The following is a 27562-nucleotide window of genomic DNA, read 5'->3' on the forward strand; positions in this document are numbered from 1 at the left end:
ACTGGGCCCACCCCATGACACAGTACTGCCCACACCAAGGTCTTCCATTTTCAGGTAAGACCCAGAAACACCCTCTCATATCTGCCCAGAAGTGAGTATCCTTGTATTCCACCCAGCTCAAGCTGAGAGAGAAGATTGTCTTCACACTGCTTCTTGCTGAATGCAGAGCAGTCTTGGTTTTTACTTTTGACAGTTCTGCACACACGGACAGTATACTGTGGCCATATCTGCCTTCCATTACCCTTTCTTTGTGACTCTTACTCCTTTCAGACCCCACTCCCCCCACCCAGTTAGTCCTGTCTTTCTGTGTGCAGGTTTTATGCGGGTAGCCACATCTGCTGTCTGTTTATGAATGCAACACCGTGTCATACCCAGAAGACGGGGCTCCTTCCCAGCCCCCAGCTCTCACAGTCCTCCTGCCACCTCTTCTGACATATTCCCTGAGCCTTTGGGATGACAGAGACACCATGTGGGGCTGAGAAAATGCCAGCATACTTAGTTCAACAGAATAGAGGAAAGAGTGCAGTTCCCAGTGAGATTCTGCAGGAAGAGGTGATGGGCATGGGACCTGAGCGCCCAGGAGCCTTCACCCTTGCTCAGAACTCTAGAGGAAGGAGGGGAGGGAGAGGGGGAGGAGGGAAGGAAGGGAAGGAAGGGGAGGGAGGGAGGGGGAGAGGACAGGAAGGAGGGGAAGGGAGGAAGGGAGGGGAGGGAGAAGGACAGGAGGGGAAGGAAGGGAAGGAAGGGGGGGGAGGGGAGGAAGGGGGGGAAGGGAAGAGAGGGAAGGGGAAGGAAGGGGAAGGGGGGAAAGGAGGAGGAAGGGAGGGGGAGAGGGAGGGGAAAAGGGAAGGGAGGGGAAGAGGGGGGGAGGGAGGAAGGGAGGGGAAGGGAAGGGAAAAGGGAAGGAGGGGAAGGAGGAGGAAGGAGGGAAGAGAGGAGGACAGGGAAGGTAAAAAGGAGGAGGAAGGGAAAGGGGAGGGAGGGGGAGGGAGGGAGGGGGGGGGAGTACAGAAGGGACAGAATGGAGTAATCACCCACAGCGACACACTTCAAGGAAATCTAGAGAGCGTGTCAACCTACCCAGGCAGGTGATTGCGTGCACACATGTATGTGCACAGGTTCCTGTGCGTTTGCTCGCCAGGAGATGGGGGTTTTCAGGACAGGCTCCCATCATGTTTCTGAACACCGGGTGCCAGACGTAACAACCCACCGTCTTATGCTGTCACCCCCACAAAGCCACCCACTGCCAGGCCTTCCTCGTCACGATGCGCTGGGCCCTCAAACTGAACCAGACAAACAACTTCTGCAATGGCTCCTTGGCAGGCTTTAAGAGAAGTAACTACTAGTTCAGGGGACCCACGAAGGAAGGGGGGAGGGGCTGCCTCTGCACACGCACCCCTGCGCTCAGCCAGTCAGGTGCTGTGCTGGACGCCTCTAATGCTACATCCCTGAACATCGGGGAGGTCCACCTCAGTGTTCTGGATCCATATCCCTTCCCGTGCAGACAAGTCACTTTCTACACCGATGTCCTACAAGAATGTAGTGAAGCCGGATTACGACACCGGTGGCAGCATTTCAACCAAAAAACCAGGTTCAGCACCAGGATGGTGTGAGAGATGCCTATCACACTGTGGATTGGATGTCAAGTATCGAAATTCAGGCTATGTTTAGCGCCTGTTTACACTGCCCCCTTGCTCCTGTTTCTTGATGGACTACTTATTGCCTGGCTAACCTGTTCTACATATTCTTTTTGGTGCCTCCTTAATCTCGAAGCTGATTTCCAAGGCCAACATATTTTAACACATTCCTCCTAAAGGAAAAAGGAAATGTTTTCTTGCCAAATTGCTTTCAGGCTCTCAGAGCTGACTCATGGGTGTGCACCCTGGATCCGTTCTTAAAACTGCAGCCGGCAGCTGAGGGTGTAGGAGAGTCAAGGTGCCTGCCTGCTGCCAAGTGTGACCCCCCAATACCACAGCAAACAATGGAGAAAGAAAACAAACAAAACCACGGTGAGTCTGAGTGTATGACAAGCTTCTCTGTCTCCACTCTAGACCTTAACTGTTTAAACTGAGCAGATTGGTGAAAGCTGCTTAAACCGGTCATGAGAGGAATGCAAGCTGAGTGCTGCTAGCTTGCCTCAACACCCCCACACCACCCACACACCACCCCTCCACCTTCCACCATCCCCCTAACTCTCCTCCATCCCCACCACCCCTCCACCTGCCACCATCCCCCTAACTCTCCTCCATCCCACCCACCACCATCCCCCTACCTCCAATCTGTCACCCTGAGCTCTGCTATGGAGACCTCTCTCAGGCTATAGCCTCTCATGACCTAAACTCTGTAACACACCAGTGATACACTGACCCTTCTACTACGTAAGAAATACATGAAGAATAAACTGTCAGGTGATCAATAATGTAAATAGCTTTATGTCAGACACCTGCCTTATTGAACCCAGTGCAAAATATTACAGACTTTTAAAGAGTATCTGTATTTGGTGTGTAGGAGTGTTTCGCCGCCTGCCTGCCTGCCTGCGCGTGTGCGCGAGTGTGTGAGTGCGTGCGTGTGTGTTTACCTACAGTGCCAATAGAGTCCAAAGGGAGACATTGGATAGCCTGGGACAGGAGTTATAGGAAGCCATGAACTACCATGTGAGAGCTGAGAATCGAACCCAGGTCCTCTAGAAGAGAAGTTAACGCTCTCATCCACTGACCCATCTCTCCAGGCTCTAGTAGATATTTTTAAGACAAAGTGAGTCCTGAAGTGAGGTTTCACTACCAGAACACCGCTTTTGGCTACAACCCTAGACCCACGCAAGTCACCCTTGTCTTCCACAGCTCAGACTGCACCAGGACCATGGCCGCCTTTCCAACACCATCATTCTTTCTCCCTACCCTGTTACAGTTTGAATATGAAATGTCCCCCAAAGGCACACGGGTTGGAACACTTGGTCCCCAGCAGGGGGCAGACTATAGAAGGTTGCAGAACCTCCAGGTAGAGCCTCTCTGGAGGAAGTGGGTCACCGGGGTGGGCGTTGTGGTTTTATAACCCAACTTCCTGTCTGTTCTTTGCTTCCTGTTCTGCAAAGAGTGAGGAGTCACCCTGTGCCTTCCCTGCCAGGAGAGACTTCAAACGGTGGCCCAAATAAGCCCTCCCTCCCTTGAGTTTCTTCATATCAGAAATTTGGTCACAATGACAAGAAAAGTAATCAATCCAATTATTCTGTCTTCCGAGAAAAACAAAAAAACAGACCAAACAAACAAACAAAAACCCTCCTGCTCCCACACAGCCACTCAGCTGATTCCCACTCTCTACCACACGCTAGGGCTCCGCAGCCCCTGAGCATAGAAATCCTGCATCTCCCAAGCCCCTCACGCCAAGAATGAGTCAAGGTGCCCTGCTCTGCAGGTTCTGGGACCATCGAGGCATCCCACCTTCGTGTCTAACTCCTAAGAAGAATACTTGTTTATCGCCACAGTCCCTACAGATGGTTCTGTGGGCTACCCACATAAAGCCCGTCCTTGCAAAGCCAGGTTCCACGTCCTCCGGTCTACATTAACAGCCACCGAAGCCCACGCTGAGACTCGGGACCCACCTGGTTCTTCCTGTAGTCCTGCTGCGAATGCCGCAGCACACGGTAGCAGAGACGCAGCACGTACTTGTACGGGGCATAGCGCTGGTCGCCCAGGTCCTCCAGCCTCAGCATCGAGCCTTCCCCAGCCTTCTCCTTGAAAGGGGCTTTAAGGATCCCAAACACCTAGAGGAATAAACAGAGCCTCCTGGGTTGATGGACACACGGGTATTCTCTGCGCCCTGATTTCATTTTTAACAGATAACACGGACTTAAAAACACTGTAGAAATATGTGACTGGGATTAATGCACAGGCCCCCCACTCCCTACTTAGTCAGGGGTAGAGGGGGACTTAGTGGTCGTTATCCCTGGACAACGAACGCGGACAAACCAAAAGTCCAATGCTTACAGGACCCAAGGTCAGCCACAAATCCACTACGTCATAGCATGATCGATTTCACTTAGAAATTGTATTTTTATTAAGATGTAAGTGCTTTGGCGTTTGTAGGAAACTGCGCAGAAAGAGTCAGGTGAATTAAAGTATGTTTTCATATGTTTTTATTATTCTGTTATCTTTCAGCAACTTCCTCAAATTAAAACAATATAAAGGGCCTGTACATTTACTTTCCCTGAAATTTACATCAGAAAATGGCTTCCAAATGTCACTCTCGCCTTGTTCTAGGAGAAAGGAGATAACTCTCCAAATACGTATGATCCTAAATACATGAGATTCTCGGAGTCCCTTCACTGTTCACAGTAGGCAGGTAAGTGGCCACAGGAATGAACGAATCAAGGAGCCACAGGAGTGATTCTGGAGACGCCCCCTGCACATCCCATCTCCTACAGGGAGCCAAAGTCTTGCTAGACCAGGGAGCACTGGGTGAGTATGAGGACGAGACTCGGGCTGCTGGAGGGCCTTCTAGAGAGAAGCGGGAAGGCTGAGAACGTTCTCCAGAAGGATCATGGGATCGAGGCCAGAAGCCCCAACACAAGAATTCAAAATGAAAAGGCATTGTCCCCTGGAGTTCGAAAAATATGCCTATGTTTCCTTGAGACGTATATGTTCTCAAAAAAAATTTTTTTTGCAACAGGTGAAGATTATTTCGGGGATCCACAACTGGTCAAAATACAGAGACTACGTGGCCCCAGGGTGCCTAAGTCTGATTAATACAACTGCACACGTCCCCTACACCTAAGGCTCAGAAAATCACAGAAGACCAGAAAACGAGGACATGAGATTGTGCCTTTTATGTGTGACCTATGAACTCTAAGCCACACGGTTGCCTGAACGAGACCAGGGTAAGGACAGTGACAGTTGACATGTAAACTTGGATAAGGGAGATTCCACATGACCCCACCATCAAGTGAAGAGCTAGAGGTGGTGAGAACCTGCTCCAGAGATGAGTCCCACACAGGCTGTCCTGTACCAAGGGGTCAATGTTGGACACAAATGAGCAGCACCGAGTAAACCCAGCAGGTCATGTTTACACATAAATGTCTATACATATAGTAATATATGGGGGAGTCGGGAACTTGGAGGAGGGAGAACTTGGAAGAAGAGGGGCATGGCAGAGATAAGTGAAGTCAGCATTTATGTATGACGTTCTCGAAAAAATAAAATTATTATTGAAAAGAAGAATTTTATGTTCCCTAGACCTTGAGTTACTCTGTATTTATATTATGAAATAAAAAGTTGGACACAGCAGTTAATACATTCAAAATTCACTCAAGGTCCTAAAAGTCCTGGAATCAAACGCTTTCTGAAAGCAATTTCCTCCTGTGGGAAAGATCTGGTCCCTGAGACCTGTGAGATTTCCCTTATTTGCTAAGAACACTGTTTTCAGACGTTCTGTGGATCTCAATCACACTGCGTCTTCAGATTTCCCTTCCCAACTCAGCATGGAATGTTAATTAACATTAATTAATTAGTGCTATGACCTGTATGTTTTTAAGGCTTTTCCTTGAGGCCATATGTGGTTAATACAAAAACTAATTATTTTAATTATTATTTATTATATGTATATATTAAATATAATTTAATACATTAATGAAACAATAAAAACGTGTAACTGCAAGAATGTCCATGTGCAGGTTACTAGGAGGTGAATTAATTTACTCGTATGTATGCAATCGAGATGCTGGGCCAGACTCCCACACCTTCCTACAGCAGACGGAAGCAGCCGTGTCACAATCAGAGTTTCTATTCCTGCACAAACATCATGACCAAGAAGCAAGCTGGGGAGGAAAGGGTTTATTCAGCTTACACTTCCACATCGCTGTTCATCACCAAAGGAAATCAGGACTGGAACTCATACAGGGCAGGAAGCAGGAGCTGATACAGAGGTCATGGAGGGATGTTTCTTACTGGCTTGCTTCCCCTGGCTTGCTCAGCTTGCTTTCTTATAGAACCCAGGACCACCAGCCCAGGGATGGCACCACCCACAGGGGGCCTTGGGTAATCAGATCACCCTTGATCAGTCATTAAGAAAATGCCTTACAGCTGGGTCTCATGAAGGCATTTCCTCAAGGGAGGCTCCTTTCTCGGTGATAACCCCCAGCTTGCGTCAAGTTGACACAGAAAACCAGCCAGTACAATGGTTTTCCAAAGTCACCCGGAAATTCTAGTCACAAGTTCTTCCTAGGCAGTTTCTGGAGATATTCTGACCACACCGGGCATTTGGGGATATGTGGTGGATGCCTCTAAGCTGGCCACGAATGGTCCCTATCTCAGTCGGGTCCTCCATCCATGTCCCTGTGGAATTCTCTCTGACAGCAACTGTAAAACTGCTTTTAGCCAATCACCCAGAACTGACGGATGTGGTGGCATCTGAGATAATGTCTTAGAAACTCCATAGCCGAGTCTGGGTCTCTCCTTCTTCTCTGGATCCCGCACTTTTAAGGGTAACCATCTTCCTCTGGAGACCAAAGCCCCTCACAGTGAAGAAGGGCACGGAAGGAGCTTGAGGAAGCTGCTTGCACTGTGTGTACAGTCCAGGTCAGAACAGTGAGGCTGCGCTCAGATCTTTCCCCACTTTACAGCCTCAGATCTCACCCTGGGGGTGTGGGGGGGTGGCCTAGAGTTAAAATGAGTCTTCCAACATCAGTTAGCCTGAAGGCAGGTACAGCAGCCCATCTCCCCCGTGTCTGTGGAGCTTCATACAGCTAACACCGACCTTCACAGGGAGACAGAGCCTTGTCTGGAGGCAGACTTGTACTAAACTGTATGAACCATCTGGGAAGCAGATCTCCTCTCAGTCCACCCTTGAGAAGACAGTCGGGCCACTTAATGCCTTGGCAGTCCCTCTGAGAACTCCCCTGAGCAAGTGCCACCCCCACAGAAGCAGCTGTCACACTTGAAACTCACAGGGGCCAAAAGAAGCCTGTAGGTGTCATTTGTTACGCAGCAAGGTGTAACTAACCGATACAAAGATTTCCCTGATACCGTAACTCACAACATAAAATGCAACAATTGGGCTCCTTCAGCAACTCACCTGTGCCAGAATATTCTGTTCCCTCATTAGTTTTTGCCGTTCCCGGTTGGGCTTGGTGATAACCACATCCAGAACGTCCTGTCCATTGTTGGTCACGTCAGCCACAAAGAAAATGAGGTCTTCCAACAACTTAGTTACAAACCTATCACACGCACACAGGAAAAGATCGTGACAATTTTAGACAACTAAAGATTAAGTCTAAAAACTAAAATGCTAAGAAAGCTAAACTCTTTTTACACATAGTTCATCAACAAACTATGATGTCGAATGCCACTGCTACTCACCTGACCTTTCACAATATTTCCCCCCACCCTCGAGTCCAACTCCAACTCCATCACTTATTTGCAAACAGTTACTAAATGAAATCCTGGGCGGCCTGGACATCAGGTGACGTCAGCAGGCAGGAGTGAGCCTGAAGCCAAGTGGGTTCTCTCTGCTCAATGCTCATTCAGCTTAAACATAAATCCTGTCTCTTGCTGACTCCGTAACTGGAGTTGGGGGTTTAGACGAAAAACAAAAGGCTCAGCTTTGTCATGACTCTTGATTACTTTTTTTTTAGATTTATTTTATTTATATTAGTACACTGTCTTCAGACACACCAGAAAAGGGCATCAGATCCCATTACAGATGGTTGTGAGCCACCATGTGGTTGCTGGGAATTGAACTCAGGACCTCTGGAAGAGCAGTCGGTGCCCTTAACCACTGAGCCATCTCTCCAGCCCCCTTGATTATTCTTAAAATAGGTAATAGTTAAGGGGGCAATGAGAAGAACATTATATACAATATAAATCACATTTATGCATAAATAGTAATGTTTTGTATTTATAAATGATATATTTATATATATATATAAAATATATATATTACACATAATGATGCATGTGGTTTTTTTGTTTTTTTGTTTTTTTGGGTTTTTTTTTTTCCAGAGCTAAGGACCGAACCCAGGGCCTTGCACTTGCTAGGCAAACGCTCTACCACTGAGCTAAATCCCCAACCCCAATGCATGTATTTTATATATATATAATATATAAAATATACGTGTATAGTGTATATATGGTAAGTGAGACTTGGCTGGAATCGTTATTTTTGGTCTGATATCGGCTCCCTATCAGAGATGAGTAACTGTCTGTTTACATACTCCTAAGAAAAGCTATGCAACAGAATTCCTGACAGATTTAGCATAGTTAAAATATATATTATGTATTTTAAAAGACAGACACCTGAAAATAAAAAAGGCCACATGGGTCAAGAACAAAGTACAAGAGCCGGGAGCAGCAAATGATACACACCTTCAATCCCAGCACTCAGGAGGCAGAGGCAGGCAGAGATCTGAGTTCTCAGCCTGGCCTACAGAGCAAGAGGGAGTTCCAGGACACCAGGGGCTACATGGAGAAACCCTGTCTCTCTGAAAAACAAAACTGTGAAGACAGACAGAGGCCCCCTTGCAGAGCCTCAGAAATTCACAGCCCTGTGCAGGCTGCAGCTAGGCAGGCACTGAAGGGACAGGAAGCACAGAGGGGACCTCCCTGCCTGTGATCACATGACTCACATGTCTCCCCTTACCAGAGGAGACTCAACATGGTTGGACTGGTAGAAAGGGGTCAGGTGGAGGCTATGCCACAGGAGATATAAAATGAATGAGCACCGAAAGAAAAGGCAATAAAATTCCACCTAAGAGAAGCCTGTGTAATTAAATCACGAAACACAGAAACATGCAGAAAATCAGAAGGCTGATTCATCGCTAATACAACCCAAGTAACAAAGCCATTCTACGTGACATCTAAATGAGTGTGTTGTCAGTCCGCAGCAGAGAAAGCAATTATAGCAAGAGAACATAATTTAAAACGGTAGATGTGAATGAAGGGCGCATGGGTGAGGCGAAGAACCAGAAATCTGAGTAATGAAAGTATATAGAAAATCACCTACATGCAATTATAAGGCAGCACCAAAGGAATACAGATAACAGCAAACAGAGATTTTAAAAAGCAGATTAGAAAGAGAAAAAATGTTAAAGAGGTCAGGGTCATAATTGGCTACACAGAGTTCAAGGACTCCCTGGGCTATGGGAGGGAAGGGGAGGAAGACAAAGAAGAGAAGAGGAGAGGGGGACCAAGAAGGGAGGGGGAAGGGAGGGGGTGGGAGGGAGGGAGGGAGGGAGGAGGGATGGGAAGGGAGAAGGAGGGAAGAGGGGAGGGAGAGAGGAAGGAGGGAGAGGGAGGGGGGAGGGAGGGAAAGGGAGAGGGGGAGGAGAGGGAGGAGGAGGGAGGGAAAGGAGAAGGATGGGGAAGGGAGGAGGAAGGAGGGAGAGGGAGGAGGAGGGAGGGACGTGACATAGTTTACATGACATGTTTATAAGAATAACCACTCAGCCCTGGTCATTGCATAAAGACATGGTGCTCTTCATAAGGTGCTGGATTTGGAAGTGAGTCTAGCATGATCTCAGGCTGACGGGATAGACATTCTGCGACATCCCTAGTGGCATGAGGAAGTGGTCCTAGCTGCATGAAGAGGTAGGCATGACAGCCTTTATCTTTGCTGCACCCCAGAGCACACACGGCCTGGCCGGTACCCAGCACATATCAAGCAAGCACTCAGTCTCACTGAATTAGCTGCACCTCTGAGGAGCTGTCACAGAGGACTCTCGGTGGACAAAGCAGGTCCCTCGGAGACTATAAGAAGTGGCACCTTCTCAAGCTCCACACAGCAGTTGACACCTCACGCCCCCTCTCTCCCCGTGACGCACTCCCAATCCTCTATTTTCTTGGTGTAGTCATGTAGTATACAACCAAAAAATTCAAATGAAAATATCTAAGGCTGAGGAAGATGAAGCCTGACACAGGAGCTGCACCCACGGAGTCGCTTCCTGGAGTGACTAAAGGAAATCACAGGGAGGAGAGGAGAGAGATCCCACCACATGGGCACTCGGAGGCAGGCCTGCAGTGTTCTCAAATCCTCCCTTTGACCTTGGTTTCGAATAAAAAGAATAGCTAATGCTAACCGCACTCCCCACAGGGGGAAACATCAGGGTTGTCAGTTATTCTCAGAATGAATTTTCTATTGAATTCTTAAGTTGAGGGACTAAGCTCCTGTTCACTGCTCTGACAGGCAGCGTGGACTGCATCAGGATGAGGGGTAACATCATCAGAAAATGCAATCTCCCTGTTCTCAGGCGCTCAGCCTCATTGTTGTTTCTCACTGAAGTAGCAGAGGGACAGGCAGGGAAGTAAAAATATGTGGCCTAAGGTCACTCTTGTCCACAGTCCTCCTGAGGCAGATCTGGAGAAGATGGGTTCCCCCTGACAGGAGCTGGAGAAAAATGGCCTATGGGAGGAGGTGATCAGAAGGACCTAACACCATGAATGGGAATCTTCACTCAGTAGGTACTTCATGTTTACCAAAAGACTCAGGGAAGTGTGGTAACTTCCTGTGAATGTGGGAGACAATTAATCAAGAGGAAACATTCCTATCTGCACACTGAGATCCATTTCTGCTGTGAGCTGGCTCTGGCCTTCAATCATCTGTAGCTATGAGAGTGGCCAGTTTCTGCTTCTGGTCTTGGTTTACTGGCCAGCACAGGGTGGGAAGGACATGTGTCAAATGCAAGTTCTCACAATGATGGTAAGAACAGACAGAAAGCTGATACCCATTTGACTGCTTGTCAGCATAGCAACAATGTTTAAGTAAGAGGTATATTGTATCTAAGGCATATGCTATAATGTATCTAGAATTTATGCATTTAGTGACAGAACACTCAGAATGTTATGGCGGACATATCCATCCTGCTTCCTCTCTGCCCAATCCAGAGCTTGTTAGGTTCACCCATGCCATCATTCATATGTATAGTTCATCCGTGCTCCTGGCTGTATGGTACTCCACTGTATGAACACAGTACAATTTGATTCTTCAACGATGACAAACAGAGATGGCCTTCAGTTTGGGGTTGTTTAGGACAAGCCTGGACATTTTTGCCCTTGTGTTCTGGGCTTCTTTTGGACAAATGCTCAAGAATGTGCAACTGAGGATTGAACCAGTGAGCCACAGCATATTTTTCTCTGACTTTACCATTCCTGGCTGGGCTATTTAGAAAGGGGCTTGTCATCTCAATGGCTGTAGGTGAGAGCTCTGGTGTGCATGGCCAGAGACTCAGCAAATATCTCCTCACTGTTAAGATTCAAAGTCTGCAGCAACAGATCACAGAGAAGAAGAGAGAGGAGTTTATAACCCGAGGCCATGAGAAGCACCAACCGTCAGTCATGTGACTGGATCCCCCACCCGCTGTTTATGTAATTTTACCCAGGTAGAGTTTAACCTCCATTTCCTTTGGGAGAAACAGGAATAGCTATTGAAGGACCACATCCAGGCTTGGGTTTTCAGAATTACTGTACCTAACATAGCTGATACAAAGTGGAGACATACTGATTTCTAGCAGCCATTAGCCTTCTTTTTCTTACACCTTTAAAAATAAGTAAGCTAGACGTTAAGGACCCAGTTTCTCCCGGTGAGTGGCACAGGCAGAGAGTATATGAAAATATGACCAGAAAACGCAAGACTCAAAATCTAAACATAAATTCAAGTATTGTCATGTGATCTCTAAAAGCTTTCAAAGTAAGAGCAGAGAGAAACTGAAACCATCCATCTCCAAGCCAAGATAAAATGGAAAAAGTAAGTACACCATCAGACATTTTTATTTTTATTTATAAGTGTGTGTGTCTCTGTCTATGTGCATGTGCATGTGAGTGTAGTACCTGCGATGGCCAGAGGAGGGCGCCAGGTCCCTCAGACTTAGAGTTACAGGTCATTGTGAACCATCAGGTGTCTGTGCTGGAAAGCATTCTTCACTGCTGAGCATTATCAGATGTGAGGCTGCTACACTGAAGAATATTCTAAATGTCCTTTTAGAGTCATCTGGTTTATTGTACGAATTAATTGACCATGTGTGTGTGTGTGTGTGTGTGTGTGTGTGTGTGTGTGTGTGTGTGTGTGCGCGCGCGCGCGCGTGTGTATTGTGTGTTGGTGGTGTTTGTTTGGGGCTTTAAGTGATTTTTTTAATTAGTTTTGAGGAACAAGGTCTCACGTAGCCCAGGCTAGTCTTGAGCTTGTTATGTAGCAGAGGATAACCTTGAACTCCTGATCCTCCAGCTTCCACCTCCTGAGTGCTGAGACCTTCCTCCACCCACCCCCAAACTCAGGTCAACAGTTGACTCTTAATGGCTCAAAGCCAGGTTTGAAAGACTCTCACCTCCTCTCGTTCTGGGTGATGCTGCCGTTCTCCAGCTTCTTCACCGTGGTGGCCAACACTTTGTTGGCATCGTTGGCAAAGTCCAGGTCTCGGACCTCAGACAGCGGGACGCACACGATGGCAAAGGCTTCTTTGTCTTCCTTGGTCTGGCAGGTCCCAATCTGTAAGGTGTGTTTCCGTGAAACCACGTGGTCTGGAGACCACGCTCCTCAGTCCCAAGACGCATTGGGCGGGGATGGACGAGACAGAGAAACGCTAACTCCTGAACGCAGCGTTCTCAAGGAAGGCTTCAGGGAAAAGACGGCCCGCCACGCCCATTCCCTGCACTGGGAGAGCGTCTCTTTCATACACCCTCCCTCCGCCTCCAATACTTCCAAGTAGAGAATGCGCTGGAACCCTCTTGCGTTTTTCTGACATCTGCATCCCTACCTCCTGACCCACAGCCCTGCCCCCCCCCGCACTCCCCCTATCAGAGACCTGATGAACTTTGAGCCTCCCCAGTCCCCCGAATCCTCAGCCACACTTACTTTCAGCATGACAGGCCTCTCTTCCTCCGTGTCTATGGGGATGCTGGTGCTTGTTACCCACGTGTTGGTACACAGGTGCCTCAACCGCACGTAGGAGTTCCTAAGAGCAAATGATTTAGAAACATGGAGGTCTGGCGAGATGTCTCAGAGGGCAGAGGTGCTTGCCACCCAATCATGGGGACCGGAGTCCACTCTCCAGAACACACAAGAAGATAGACGGCAAGGACCAACTGCACAACACTGTGCTCTGACCTACACACACACACACACACACACACACACACACACACACACACACTAATAACTGTTAATTAAAACCCTTTACATATTGACGTATTCAACGGATCCATCTGTGGTGTGGACACTAAGTGTCTTAGAGTAGCAACCTTCTCAGGATCCATCTGGAATAAGAAGTCAGCCCTGGGTTCAGGCTGCCTTGGAGCAAACACCTTCACTTCCTAAACCATCCACATTGCCAGAAACCTTTTCAAGAATGCAAAGCCTAAGACCTCACTGGTCTACATTCAGACACCGTGGAGCGTGGTCAGCGAACACTAGTCCATTCTGTCCCCAGACTACTAACTAAAATGCATGTATGGCCCGAATCACAGAGCTGCCGTGGCCGTTGAAGGCATAACTCAGGGCAGCTAAGTGAATTCATCGTTCTGAGCAGCTGGACAGGCACACTCCCAAGACGAGGCTGAGCAGAGAGCTGCTTGGACCTCTAACCCAAACCTCATGCCATAAACCACATCCTTCTGTGTCCAGCTTGGTGGCGATTCCCAGATTTCTCTGGTTTTATTGCTAAATTCCGTGTTTAATGTGCAAACACTGACCTCGGCTCCTAAGTAAGATAACGACATGTCTAGAGAAGAAAACGGTTGTCAGGGTTACAGGGAAGGGAGATGAATAAGAATGAAGCCTGGTGGCGTGAATAGGAAGACGCCATCAAGGAGCCATCACTGAGTGTGCCAGCTTAAATCTCACTGAAAACTGTATGAGTATCCCTGAGTGCAGTGCCTATGATGGCCAGAAGAGGGCAGCAGATCCTCTGGAGCGGAAGTGGCTCAACCCTGTGTGTGGGCTGGAAACTGACCTCAGCTGCTGTAACTGAGAGGTTAGTCATACGCAGTCTTAACCACGGACTCTCTGACCTCAAGGAAAATATTTTTTAAAGAAAATACCTGTGATAGATAAGCTTATTTGGGTGTGAGTTATAGTCTGTTTACCATTAATTCAGTGAGAAGAATCAACATTACCTACTTCATTGTCTCTATCAAACACACACCTACAAGTCCATGTGCTGACTGCAGGCGGATTTCAACCAGGGGCTCAGATTGGACTCACACTCTATGTGAGCAATGTTTCTGCATTTGACTGTTTCTTGAGTCAAGAATTATCAGTGTGTGCACCATGGCAGCGGACCCTGAAGAGAACATCAAATCATTACGTCGTGCCCTCTCTACCTCACATCTCATTCCCAGTGCTCCTTCAACAAGAGTGCACAGTGCCTATTAAGAGAAAAGGTCTGTTGTGTATTGTTCAACCTAAAGCTGAGGCATAATTCATACACTCTAAAGTTTAACATTTTAGGACCAAACAGAAGACCTGACATCAAATGCCTCGGGGAAACTCAATCATTGTCGTGTTCTTGCTGGTTCATGAAGACAGATAAAACACCTCTGCTTTAACGCCCAGAATCCTCTAAGTAGGGGATGATGCTGCCTACTGTGGCTGTCTTCTCCCCTGGGTCCTGAGGTCTGGAAAGTGAGGGCACTGCACATGCACCGTGCACTACATGGTGGCCAGCCTCTCTACTCTGTCCTTACGCTTTTCAACACAGGTGAGTTTCCCATCTTCAAAATGCTTGTGTGGGGAGCTGGGGAGATGGCTCAGTGGTTAAGAGCACTGACTGCTCTTCCAGAGGTCCTGAATTCAATTCCCAGCATCCACATGGTGGCTCACAACCATCTGTAATGAGATCTGATGCCCTCTTCTGGTGTCTGAAGACAGCGACAGTGTACTTAGATATAATAAATAAGTAAATCTTTAAAACAACAAAGAAATGTGTCCGTGTGGTTGTTTAAATGATAATGGCTTCCGTGGGCTCGTAGGCTTGAATGCTTAGTCCCCAGTTGGTGGAAGTGTTTGGGAAAGATTACGAACTGTGGCCTTGTTGGCATGCTGCCTCTCCCTCCTCCCCCTCTCCCTCTCCCTCTCTCTTTCCTTCTCCCCTTTCTCCCCTCTCCCCCTCCTTCTCCTCTACCTCTACCTTTCCATCTCCCCTCCTTTTCCTTCTCCCCTCTCCCTCTCCCCCTCTCCTCTCTCCCTGCTTTCCTCTCTCTGCCCCTCCCCTCCACATCTCCCCCCCCCTGCCCCTCCACTATCTTCCCTCACCTCCAGTATCTTCCCTCCCCCTCCCCCCACCATCTCCCCTCTCCCTCCCCCTCTCCTTTCCAACATGAAAGCTCTCAGTAACTGCTACTGCACCATGCCTGCCTGCTGCCGTTCTCCCCGCCATGATGGTCATGGACTCTAACCCTCTGGAACCATGAGTCCCCAGGTAAAATGCTTACTTTTACAAGTCGCCTTGGTCATGGTGTCCCTTCACTGCACTAGCAGAAGCAACAAAGACAGCTTGGGAGCAGAGTAGTTGAGATTCAGACGCTTTTTAAACATTTCAGAGTAGCCGTATAATGAGAAATCTAGAGATGAGACCCAAGTCTAGACATGACATTCATGTGCCTTAGCCATCTCGCCAATGGCGGTTTTATACGATGTTTTAAGTACACGTGTGTTTTAACTGCAATTCCATCACACCGCCAGGCGTGTAGGATTTCCACTGTGGTGCCAATACTGGTTCCTAAGCTGTCACTTCCCGGGTCGTGTCAGGTTAGATTTTCAGGTCAGGGAGGCCTTCAGCCTGGGTGCACCCCTTGGGTCCGCCAACACCACTGGGTTACAAGCTGAAGGGATGGTAACCCGGAGAGAGAGCACAGTCTGCAAGGACTTAGGAACTGTGTCACGGAGATGTGCTGGCAGTCAGGCTGTGACACCGTCCGTCTGTCCGTCTGTCTGTCTCTCTGTCTGTCTGTCTGTCTGTCTGTCTGTCTATAGTTCAAAGGTACTGCTGTGGAATGATGGCTCAGAGGAGATTTCACGTTCCCTGCTCCAGGATCAAACCCTGCCTCATGCGCACACAATAGCCATGAGCTTGTCCTCCTGAGTCACTGTCTCCCAAAGCCCAGGTTGCAACACAGACCAGTTAAACAAGTGTCTAGGAGAGGTGGGTGTCAGCAGTGGCCACAGATTGTCAAGTGTCCCCCCTGCTCTAAGCCTTTGATGCAAAACGTCTAGCTTGGGGCTCGCTAGAAAAGGGCCCTCGAGGCCCACTGCAGACCAAGGAGTCACAGACTATCTGTATCAGATCCCCATAGCTGATCCCGTTTGATGTGGGTTAACATTTCACCCAGCCGACTATAGCATTGCTGTGGAACTCTGTCCTCTGAGCTTAAGGGACATTACAGTCTTCGTCAGACAGGCTTGACTGACCGCTGGGATTGGACTTGCTGCTGTTCCCTCCTGGGGGTAGGGAGGGTAATTCCACCCTCGCCTCAGACTCCTGCCTTTTGTTCCTGCATTTCCCAACGACATACAGTCACGGGAAGTTCTAGAATACACACGGTAAACAGCTGACAGGGGGAGGGGTGCCATCTGTACAGCCACAGGGAGGTCACCACCCATGCTGGTGTCAGATTTTTCAGTGACACAGTTGCTTGCCACCCACATTCCTGTAAGAAACCCCTCGCCATGCTCCTATAAGTAACCTCAGTGTTCCTCTCACTGGACTTGAGTGGAACCCTCCTTTTGGTCTGTTGTAGATGCCCTGGGTTTGGACCTATCGGTTCACATCCCTCCAGGAAAAGCTCGTACCACATGAGCTGAAAGTTTGAGAAATGCAGAGTTCCACACTGGAATCCACCGGGTAACGCTTTTACGAGATGCTGTGGCCACATCTCACCCCAAGACTGAATTCACTACTCTCAGAACGACCCAGACCCATTCCTCAGATCTTTCTCGGCCAGTCTGAGGAGGCCTGCTCTAACTCAGCTTCTGACCTCTGACCTCCGACCCAGGAGAGTTACCCATGATGAAGGCAGGTAATAGTCATGAAGAACTCGACATGAGGCTTGGCAGGCACAAAGAAAGTATTGGAGGATTTCGGATGAGGTTGTAAGAGTGGTTAGTATTAAGTTTTTGTTAGCTGTAATGCTCTGGTACAGTGAGACTTAAAACCTTGGGGGTGGGTCTATGCCCCTGACCATGGGTTCCTTCCACTCCCTTAAAGAAACTCTCGGGGCTGGGGATTTAGCTCAGTGGTAAAGTGCTTGCCTAGCAAGCGCAAGGCCCTGGGTTCGATCCCCAGCTCTGAAAAAAAAAAAAAAAAAGAAACTCTCCTACAATGAATTCAAGATAGACCCCGTTCTGCTGACTTGGGTTTAAAGTGAGTAATGATCAAGGTGCCCGAGAAGGCAGACGCTTGGCCAAAGCAGCAGAGGTCATCTCTTCACAGGCTACACTGGCGAGCACGCGGGCAGGAGAGAGGGGCTCGCACCAGGTCACCGCTCAGCAGCTCCCCTCATGAACAAGGTAATCACAGAACCTGTGCGACGCTGAGGAAGCAATGTCTGCATTCTTGTGTGGTCCCCCAGCTAACCACCACCAATTTCCAGGCCCAACTTCAACACTGTGTTACCACAGCCAAATTAGAGCTGCCCCGCTTGGCCTAACAGCACGGACAAGACTCGCTGTGTCTGGGACATGAAAAAAAGTTTAACACCTCCTAGGATGGTCCCCTCCGATGGGAACCACCAAGTCCATGCAGTCTTTCCTTAGAGAGGCCACTTCTGCACCCTCTGGCCTAACCTAACTTCATTATCATTTTACAGGCCTCTTGGAGATGGTGCTCTAAAGAGATGCTTGCCTCTCTCCTGAATATATCCCCCTTTCTGCTTTCCACTTTTGCATTTGGCTTAATAGGCAGAGGTGACCAGATCTGACTTAGGGCACTGATTGTAACCCACAAGTTCAAAATCAACCTCAGCTCACATGGTCCGGTGACCCTGTTTCTCTTTTCGATGCCCAGAGCCAGGCCGTCCTCTTAACTGACAGCTCAACTTCTTAGCTGAGCCACGAACCAAGTGAAGTAGTAAATGAGACAAGAGGGAATCCGACATGGAAGGAAACAAAGTTCAGAATTAAAGTGCTGTTAGATTACTTTTCATTGTTGTTGTAGTAACCAAAGGCCACACAAGTGAATAAGTGATTCTAATAAATTTTTCACAGCTCTCTTGGTCCTGTATGCTTTAATTATTTATAGGAATAAAGTAAGCTACGTTTGCACGTTCACCTGAGTGAGTGAGAATGTTTTGAGAGCATTTCCACCTCTCACAGTCTCTTCTACTGCAAAACTTCTATCAATGTTACACTTTTGATTCCTGTTGGGGGAGCTGTCCAAAGAAACATCTGCTCAGCCTAACTTTCTACTCATTTGTTTCTTCTTTAATCTCATATTTCTCTTTACCTCGGAACCAGGCAGTCAGCTCTCTGCAGAGTTGTGGCGTCAAGTTCAAAAAGGGACGCGATGTCATTTCCGTGCGGGACCGAGACGAGTGTGTACATGATCTTCTCCCCTGCCTGGCGTTTTTTCTTCGAGGTTGGAAGCTCCCCGTCTCTCTGCGGAAGAGGTCGGAGGTTACTTAGCATCTTCAGATTCAGTTTTAACTGCCCCAGCTAATCGGGACGTAAGTGTGAGCTTGACCACCATTCCTTCACTGGGTTACGGGGGTGTCTATTCCGAGTCACCCTTCAGAAGACAGAGGCTCACCGCCTTTGTGATGGTTATGGGCAGCCACGCAGCCCATGTTCCCAGGAGGGGTGAGCATGCCCTTAATTACAAGAGTTATGGCTCCTTCTGTGGTGGTCCCATACCTATTTACAGCATAACGATTTGACCCTCCACATTTAAGTCAGTCACCAGAACTCTCTAAATGCTACAGAACACACACACATACAGGCCCAATGACTATATGAAAACACACACAACCCCACTAGCTGTTGGGGATATAAATCGAAACCACAGCATAGCATAGCCTCCCACCTGCTAGGGACACCATGGCCAAAGTCCAGAGATGAATGGACGAAGGTGTAGAGAAAGGGTGGGATGGTGCCCTGTGGGTGGGATGTAAAATGTCGAGACACTCACACCGCAATGGTTCTTTTCAAAACATGTATTTAAAAAGCCCGCTAATTGGGGTTAATTAAAACAAGCCGCTGCAAATTATTAACAGTATTCGAGGCTTGTGGCTTCATTGTAACTACATAGAACACATGGAATGTGTTCTCCATCCTTCCCATTGGCCCTTGGAAAATAGTTCTAAGGCATAGAGAAAATGTCTACACGTAAATAATTTCACAACTGCGTGTGTGGAGGAGCGCATCCGACACGCCTGCGTGACTTTTACGAGAGCCTTGTTGGAAGCTTCCTGCTTAGACTCTTCCCACGCTCTGGCTAGTTTACTTAACAAACTCTACTTCGTAAACAGTTCGGAAGTAAACATCAAGACTGCCCCTTGGAAATTTTTAGGCAATTAAATATGAATAATGCATTATGAGCGTACCAGGCACCTAGAAGCTGTTTTTCTAAGCAGACTCTGCCCTTGAGCCACAGGCTGGCGAAAGGCAGAATGGAAGTCTGGCCTCGCCGCACACCCCGAGGGTCTGTGTCCTTCACTTCTGCTCAGAAAGCCTGCTTGGCCCTGCACGTTGGCCTTGCATACTCAGAGTGCCTGTACTCCTCACCCTCAGAGACTAAAGGCACAGAGACATCATTGTCCGGAGCCTGCAGTCACCTTGGATTCCAAGAGAAACCCACAAAGGACACACAGTCCCCCAGCGAGGCGGGTACCAATGAGGGTATTCAGCTACACGCTCAGCAGAAGCGATCGCTTTGTGGGAACCCATTGATGCACTCAATGGTCATGTCTTCAGACCTCCTGTGGAACCTGGTCTGAGAGAGCGGTAACCAGACGGAGCCAGCCGTGGCCAGGGCTACGTAGTTCCAGCCCAGTCTTCCCCTATCTAGACCCAAAGCTCCTGTCAGGACCCCGAGGACAGCCGAGCTCACTGGTCTCTTCCACCTGCTCCTCTTCCCCTGTGGCCACATTGAAATTCCCTCCCTCCGCTCTTCCCTCTCAGTCCTCTCCCACTCGGTGATGTCAAGCCCGGCCTGTCAAGGCTGCCGGAGTCGCCAGAAAACCTCAGTTACACAGGTAATAATGAGTGTAGCTGCAATAAACAAGAAAGGCCAGCCTGCATCTTTACAGCATAAAGAAAATCCTGTCCAAACTCATGAGCATTGTGGATTGCGCTTATAAAACTCTCGATTTTTAATGGGGAAAAGGGACACGGGAACTGTAGCTCCCTGCAGAGAATTTTGGGAGCGTCATAGTTAGCCTGACATCATAAAAATGGAGGAAGAACCAAGGGGGCTGAAACAGGAAGAGCTCGCTCTATCTATCTATCTATCTATCTATCTATCTATCTATCTATCTATCTATCTCTCTCTCTCTCTCTCTCTCTCTCTCTCTCTCTCTCTCTCTCTCTCTCTCATGCCCAGAATGCCACCTGGTCACTTACCAAACAGTCATGTTTCAGATAAGTTTGTGTATGTGTGTGTGTGCCTGTGTACACGGAAGTATGTGTGCATGTTCTCATGTGTGGGTTCAGGGGTGTGTGTATGTGAGTGTGTATGTGAGTGCGTGAGAGTGTATGTGTATATGAGTATGTGTGAGTGTGTGTCTGTGAATAGGTATATGTGTATATGTGAGTGTATGGGTGTAGGTGAGCATGAGTATGTGTATGTGTGTATATGTGTGTGTATATGTGAATGTGTATGAGCATGAGTGTGTACGCATGTTCTCACATGTAGGTGTATGTATGTGTGTGGATATGTGTATGTATGTATGTATATGTGTGTGAGAGTGTGTGTATGTGTGTGAGAGTGTGTGTATGTGTGTGAGTGTGTGTATGTTTGTATGTTTGTATGTATGTATGTATGTGGGAATGTTGTGTGTGAGTGTGTGTGTGTATGTATGCATGTATGTGGAAGAGTGTGTGTGTGTGTGTGTGTGTGTGTGTGTCTGTATGCCAGAGGTCAATCTTGAACCTCATTTTTTGAGACACAGTCCCTCACTAGAAGTTAGATCGTAACAGATAGGCTAGCTGGGCAGCAATCCCCAAGGCCCAGCCTGTCTCCCACAATCCTGAAGTGGCAGGCAGGAACCACCACAGCCAGCCATTTCTAAGTGGTACTGAGGTTGAATTCTGGTCCTCGTGCTTGCAAAGCAAGCACTTGACTGACTACGCTGTCTTCCAGCCCCAGACAGCATTTAAAAAAAACAAAAAAACAAAACAAAACAAACAAACAAACAAACAAACAAAACTGGGAAGGAAAAGCACAGGTCTCCAGGGCTGTCCAAGAAGGACTTGCTCTTATGCAAAGCTGCAAGGAAGCTGATGGCTCTGCTCCTGCTCCAGGCCACCCCTCCTGGGGAGGTATACTTCAGGGCACCCCAGAATATGTTTGTGTTGACTCGTGGCGAGCCACTGACTTCAGGTCAAACATCACCTATGACATTGGCTATACTGTTGGAGCCTGAGACGTGCAGGGAGAAGGCCCTGTCTGTTTTTTGGAGCTGAGATACAGGCTACAGGAAGCTGCTACATCACAGGCATAGCTCTCCCCTCCCTCCTCTGCCCAAGCTCCAGCTCTACTTGGGGAAGCCACACCTCCCGGGAGCCTACGAAAGCTGCAAGGACTTTCTCTATCTCTGTAAGCCTCCTTCCCAGAGCTTCAACAGATCCTTTCTGCTTTCTGGGGCCTGCACATCTTACTGCCAGAGAGCCTGAAGTGAAACCCATGGCAACATGAAGGTCTGACCAATCCTAAACCCCCATCTCCAAATTCCACAGAACAGTATTTGAAAGTATGTTTCCAACCATCTCCCTTTGCTAGAACATTCCCATGGATACAAACACGCAGGTCTGTAGTTGGCCACACGGGAGAATTTTGACGCTCAAAGGACATCTGACAATTTCCGGACACATTGTTGGTTGTCACAGCTGAGAGCTGGGGTGGGGTGAAGCTGCCACCACCCACAGTGCTGCCATCACCCCGCCATCCAGAGGGTGCCCCACTACCATTGAGGGAACACCCGCTACAACTTGTGCAGAGGACACCCCACTACTCATACAGGGAACACCGTAACACCAGCACAAAGAATCGTCTGGTCCACTATGTCAATATTGCAGAGGCTGTGAGACCCCAGCCTCAGACACAGAACGGCCTTCAAAATAAGCAGAGTCCATGCCCACATAAATATGGCAGCGTTTGCTCATAGGAATGGAATTGCAGAGAATTAAAAAAAAAAATCCCCTCTGCAGAGCCCTCTCAAAGATGTGGACCTTCGAGAAGAAATAATGACCCTCAGGTTCCCAGCTGGGCTTGACACTGTGCCAATGTTTACCGGCGGATGCCCAGGGAAGCTGTACATTCGTAAGATCGGAAATAATGGGCTCCGTTGTAAAGTGAACACCGCAATTTGGTCTTAATGGGAGCCCCGACATACACCGCCTCATTTCTGCAACGCCATGCATTAACCTCTGAGGCTTCAAAGATGGAAGGCGACGTCTTGATAAAGGTTTCTGAATTACAGGAAAAAAAAATATTAGTGGGTCATTAAGCCGCCAACGAGGGGAATACTGAGAGAAAAATCAGCATCATCTCCATCCGTGTTACTGGAACTCTGCATGAGAGGAGCCGGCGTTCTGTTTTGGGAAATTGATCTCTGTCACAGGCTGCAGATTGACTCTAACAGCCCCTCTCCTTTCCTCTTCAGACAGAAGTGTAATTGCTGCAATGTGGCAAACAGACTGTAACAAGAAGCCGCCCTGCGGGGACTACACCTTCACGGTCTCAATTTTCTTTATGCTCAAACTTGGGGCTTTGGAGACATTGTTGCCATTAAACCAGACCTCTGCTGCTGGCCGTCTCCAGAATGCAGCCCTGTGTGTGTTTACAGGGAGTCTGGGGACAAGGTCTCAAATGAGGGAGTGTTCTTCTCAGCTTTAGTGGAGGTGAGGAACGAGGAGGAGAGCAGCAGCCCATCCAAACAAGGTTCCATTAGTAAGAACGGACGGACAGACGTCACCCTGAGTCTACTGCTTAGCACAGACTCCTGTTTCCTGTTTCCTATCCGCTCCCTGAAACCCACGCTGCTCTACACACACAGCCAGCTGCATGGCCACTGCCTACGCAGGAAACAGAGCAAAGCTACAATTTAGCCACACAGTGGGAAGGTTTGGTGGGCGTCCTCTAGGAGAAGCAACATTTGCCCCAGTACTGAGGACTGAACCTACGGCCCCATGTGTAAACCCTGTATCATGAGCTATACCTCCAGCCCTTTTTATAACTTTTTATTACATTTAAATATTGTGTATGTATGTGCATGGAGGTGGGGGGGGGCAGATGCCACAAGGCACATGTTAAAGTCAGAAGACAACTTTTGTGAGTTTGTTTTCTCCTATCATATGGGTCTTAGGGACAGAGTTCAGACCCTCCGGCTGAGCGGTAGACACCCAAGAACCATTTCACTGCCCCGCCTTTTAGACAGTATTTCCATGCACTTCTGGAAACTGAACCTAGACCCCACCCCCACCCCAGCCTATTTCCCAGAAGCTTCCATGCCTTCCAATAACCAGTCTTCGAGAGGCAGGAATGTCCCTCAGCACCCCCTGCTGGCAGGGAAGGGAATAGCACCTGAGCCCCGAGCTTCTCTGACCAATTGAGAGACTCTGTCTTGGGGTCCTAGCCTTCAATGCTGTTAGTAAAATATCTTTGACTCATTCAGGTAAACAGGATGTGAAACATTTGGGATGTACTGATGGAAAGTCTACTCACCACAGTTTTTCCTTCATTTTGAACATCTCGATAGTCAGGGTTAAGCTGAAAAACAAAGCAAACTTTGCTTTAAATTTAAAATGCCAGTAAGAATGTGCTGAGCCTGGGCCGGAAAGATGGCTCAGGGGACAAAGGTCCTCCCTGAAAGCTAGATGACCTGAGATCAATTCCAGCATGCACCTTGTATGTGCTTGCTCGATTTCTCTCTCTCCCTCTCTTTCCCTCCCTCCTTCCCTTTCTCTCTCTCTCTCTCTCTCTCTCTCTCTCTCTCTCTCTCTCTCTCTCACACACACACACACACACACACACACATGTGACATGTGAACATGCTTAAATACAACACCAGCAGTGGCCCCATTATTGACCTGGATCCTAGACCCAAAGAATTTGCCAAACAAAAGCTGACAGTAATGGTCTCCCTGTCTCAGACAAAGTGTGGATGGCCAAGCAGAGATCTGTCCTGGCCAATAAATTCATGATCAGAGATGATGCAAAATTCAGGGTGTAGCAGGGCAGAAGGCAGAGGGGCAGATGGAGTAAGGGGCTTTCTAAGAAACACTGTGATGTGGGGAGGGGAGAAGGAGCCAAGGGTGGTGTGCCCACCAGAATCACACTTCATGAGAACGCAGAGCCAGCACTCTGCTATGAAGAAGAGTCAACAGGACCTCATGACAGACAGACAGCTTCCCTGCACCTGAGGATTTAGAAAGGCAACTGAAGCACTGTATAAAGAAATAAAAATACGGAACAAAAGTATAATCCGCCCACTCTGTGGCTTTGCTCAGAGCTCACTTATCTGAAGATGGTGGAAGAGATGGGCTGGAGGGAGGAACTTTCTTCTGTGATGTCATCTGTGCTGTTATACATGGTCACGTGATCTTTGGTTTTGTATTTTTGTTTGTTTCTTATATTCTTCATATTATGATTGTGTATATTCATTATGTACTATACATATATCCCATCACAGATATATATATATATTTATCTACTTATACACACACACAATATATATATATATATATATATATATATATATATATATGGAGCTCTGTGAATAGTGATCCTCAGCTTGGCAGAATCTGGACTCTAAACCTTTGGGCACATCTGTGAGGGATTACTCAGATTAGTTTAGCCTCTGACCTCACCAGTGTGACTTATTGAGGGGAGAAGAGCCCATTAAAGTAAGAGACACTGTTCCTGGGGCTTGATCCTTGACCATCTAAAACTAAGAATCGAGCTGTTTTGACTGTGGATGCCATGTGGCCAGCCAGGGCAAACTCCCACCACTGTGCCATCCTTGCCTTGATGGAATGTATCTGGGAACAGGTGAACCAGAATGTACTAGAACAAACCTCCCTTCCTTAAGTCGCTTTTGTTAGAATATCTTATCTAGTAACAAAAATGCAACCAACACAAAGTTAGTTAGACTGTATCTGAAGCTATATCTAAGGGTTACAGTTGCATTCAGGCTGAACTAGAACACTTAGCCCCAGACAATAGTAAACCCCAGCTCAGAACCACGACATGACAGGTGCATAAGCAGGATGTACACGAAAATGGGAATCGGTCCAACTAAGCCCAACACAAAACAACTTCTGCCCCAGGAGGTGCAGCCCATACCCTACCCCAGACCATGCCACACTCTAACATAAGTCACCCTTTCAAGGTCACCCAGTTCTGTAAGGCCTTTTAAAGTTCTGGGCCCTGGGGAAAGTCATCCAATCCCATTGAACTGGGAGTCCTTATCTACAGAATGGGAGGGGGAAACCCTAGGATTGAGCCCCCAGTCTGTGAAGCCTATGACTGAGCCCCAGATCTGTGGACATGTGAGACTGAGCCCCAAGCCTAGGGTGACCCATGACGGCCATAGGTCTGCATGGGCGAGGGTTACACATCCCTGTCTTTGGCTGCTTGTCAGTCACCTCTGTCAGTCAGAAAAGCATAAACTGATAATGTTTTTTTAAAAAGGAGGAAAAAGATGACGTGTCGGTCACTGTGAGCCTGGCTGGGTTTTCAATCACCCAGGTGACACCCCTCTGTGAGGGCCAGTCTGTGAGAATCATGTGATGTCAGAGTGAGAGAGTGCAGGTCTGAGGGACAGAAGCTACACCCTAAGTGAGGGCAAGCTCTGCTCTCCTGCCTCCTGGAGGTAGCAAGATGTAAGCCAAAACTGAAAGACCCCACAGGTAGGCTCTGAGGTTGAAAGGAAGGTCACCCTGGACCTCAGAGGCTTTTAAGCTAAAGGGAAGATCATGCCACATATGGCTGTTAATTGAGTGATATAAAAATCAATCTTGGGGTTGGGGATTTAGCTCAGTGGTAGAGCGCTTGCCTAGCAAGTGCAAGGCCCTGGGTTCGGTCCCCAGCTCCAAAAAAAAGAACCAAAAAAAAATCAATCTTATATGTTTACATTCGACAGCATCTAAGTATAAAAACTGCTGTGGAAAAATATGCTTATTTTGATTCTCAAGTTTTAATGCCTATAACCAGGGGAGGAAATCACTGTGGGGAAATGACCCAAGTTTTAAGAATATTTACTGCGTTTATAAGACAGTGAGATGGCCAAGATCAAATTCAGGGTCCACAGAGTGGTGGGAGTGAATGAGAGAATGTAGTGGTTACTGGCAATGTTGAAAAGGTGGCCTTCCCTCATCAAAACACAATTGAACAGAGTGCAATGTGGGGAAGAGAAGGTCAGGTCGTCACAAGAGTCACGCTAGCCGTCCCGAGTCAGATGCAGAATGCCGGCAGCCTTCCATTCACACAGCAGAAATAAACAGACTGAAATCACTCAAGTCCGGGATACAAGTTCAGAGTCTTGCTTTCTTCCTTTTGGGTGGGAGTGGGGGACGCGGATGGGTTTGTGCGTGCAGGTGCAGTACTTATGGAGACCAGAAGAGGGCACCAGACCCTTTGGCAACATGAGTGAGGAGCACCAACCACACTGGCGGTCCCGTGGATCAGGGGTCGCCTTCACCTACTTAAGCAATCTGCCCCTGCCCGCTGAGCCGTTTCCCTGGCTGCTTTTCTTTTTCTTCTCCGTATCGTTGTTTTGCCTTGGGTTTTTTGGTTTGGTTGGTGTTGATTTCTTTTTTGAGAATGAATCTCCTATAGCTCACGTGGGTCTCAGACTCACTTTAGAGCTGCTGCTGGGGGCGATCTTGACCTCGTGCCTCCCCACTCTCTGTGCATGAGATGCCAAGACTGTCCTCTTCCAGCTTTTTAGCGGTGGGGTTTCAATTAACTGTGTCTTAAGAGTATTGAAGTTAGGAAGTAAGGGTTTAGTGCCATCTGGTGGAAGCTTGACCAAGCTACAAACAAATAAGCTAACCCGTTTTCTTCACTGGTGTGTGTGTGTGTGTGTGTGTGTGTGTGTGTGTGTGTGTGTGTGTGTGTGTCTGTGTGTCTGTGTGTCTGTGTGTGTGGGTGTGTCTGTGTGTGTCTGTGTGTGTGTGTGTGTCTGTGTGTGGGGGGGGGGTTGTGTGTGTGTGTGTGTCTGTGTGTCTGTGTGTGTGGGTGCGTGTGTGTGTGTCTGTGTGTGTGTCTGTGTGTGTTCCACCTTTTTTTTTAATTGACACAGTGTATTTCACTGACTTAGAGCCCTCCTAATGGGCTAGGCCGGCTGGCCACAGAGCCTGGCTCCACCTACCCAATGCTGGGATTAGAAGCACAAGCTCCAAGCCTGGCTCTTTTTAGGCAGGTTCCGAATGT

The 27562-nt window shown here is 48.1% G+C and overlaps 1 protein-coding gene across 1 annotated transcript in view; it reads right to left on the reverse strand.

The window, feature by feature from the left end:
- Itpr2 (inositol 1,4,5-trisphosphate receptor type 2) overlaps positions 1-27562 on the reverse strand; it is a 387801-nt gene that overhangs the window by 264174 nt on the left and 96065 nt on the right. The window contains exons 10-15 of the mRNA XM_032905407.1: positions 23852-23896; positions 18416-18567; positions 12832-12931; positions 12305-12465; positions 7066-7207; positions 3599-3760 (exon numbers count right to left, since the gene is read on the reverse strand). Of these exons, the coding sequence (XP_032761298.1) occupies positions 3599-3760; positions 7066-7207; positions 12305-12465; positions 12832-12931; positions 18416-18567; positions 23852-23896 (762 nt within the window). The remainder of the gene's footprint in view (positions 1-3598; positions 3761-7065; positions 7208-12304; positions 12466-12831; positions 12932-18415; positions 18568-23851; positions 23897-27562) is intronic.

This window comes from Rattus rattus, chromosome 6, assembly GCF_011064425.1.
Source record: "Rattus rattus isolate New Zealand chromosome 6, Rrattus_CSIRO_v1, whole genome shotgun sequence".
In the NCBI taxonomy this organism is placed as follows: Eukaryota; Metazoa; Chordata; class Mammalia; order Rodentia; family Muridae; genus Rattus; species Rattus rattus.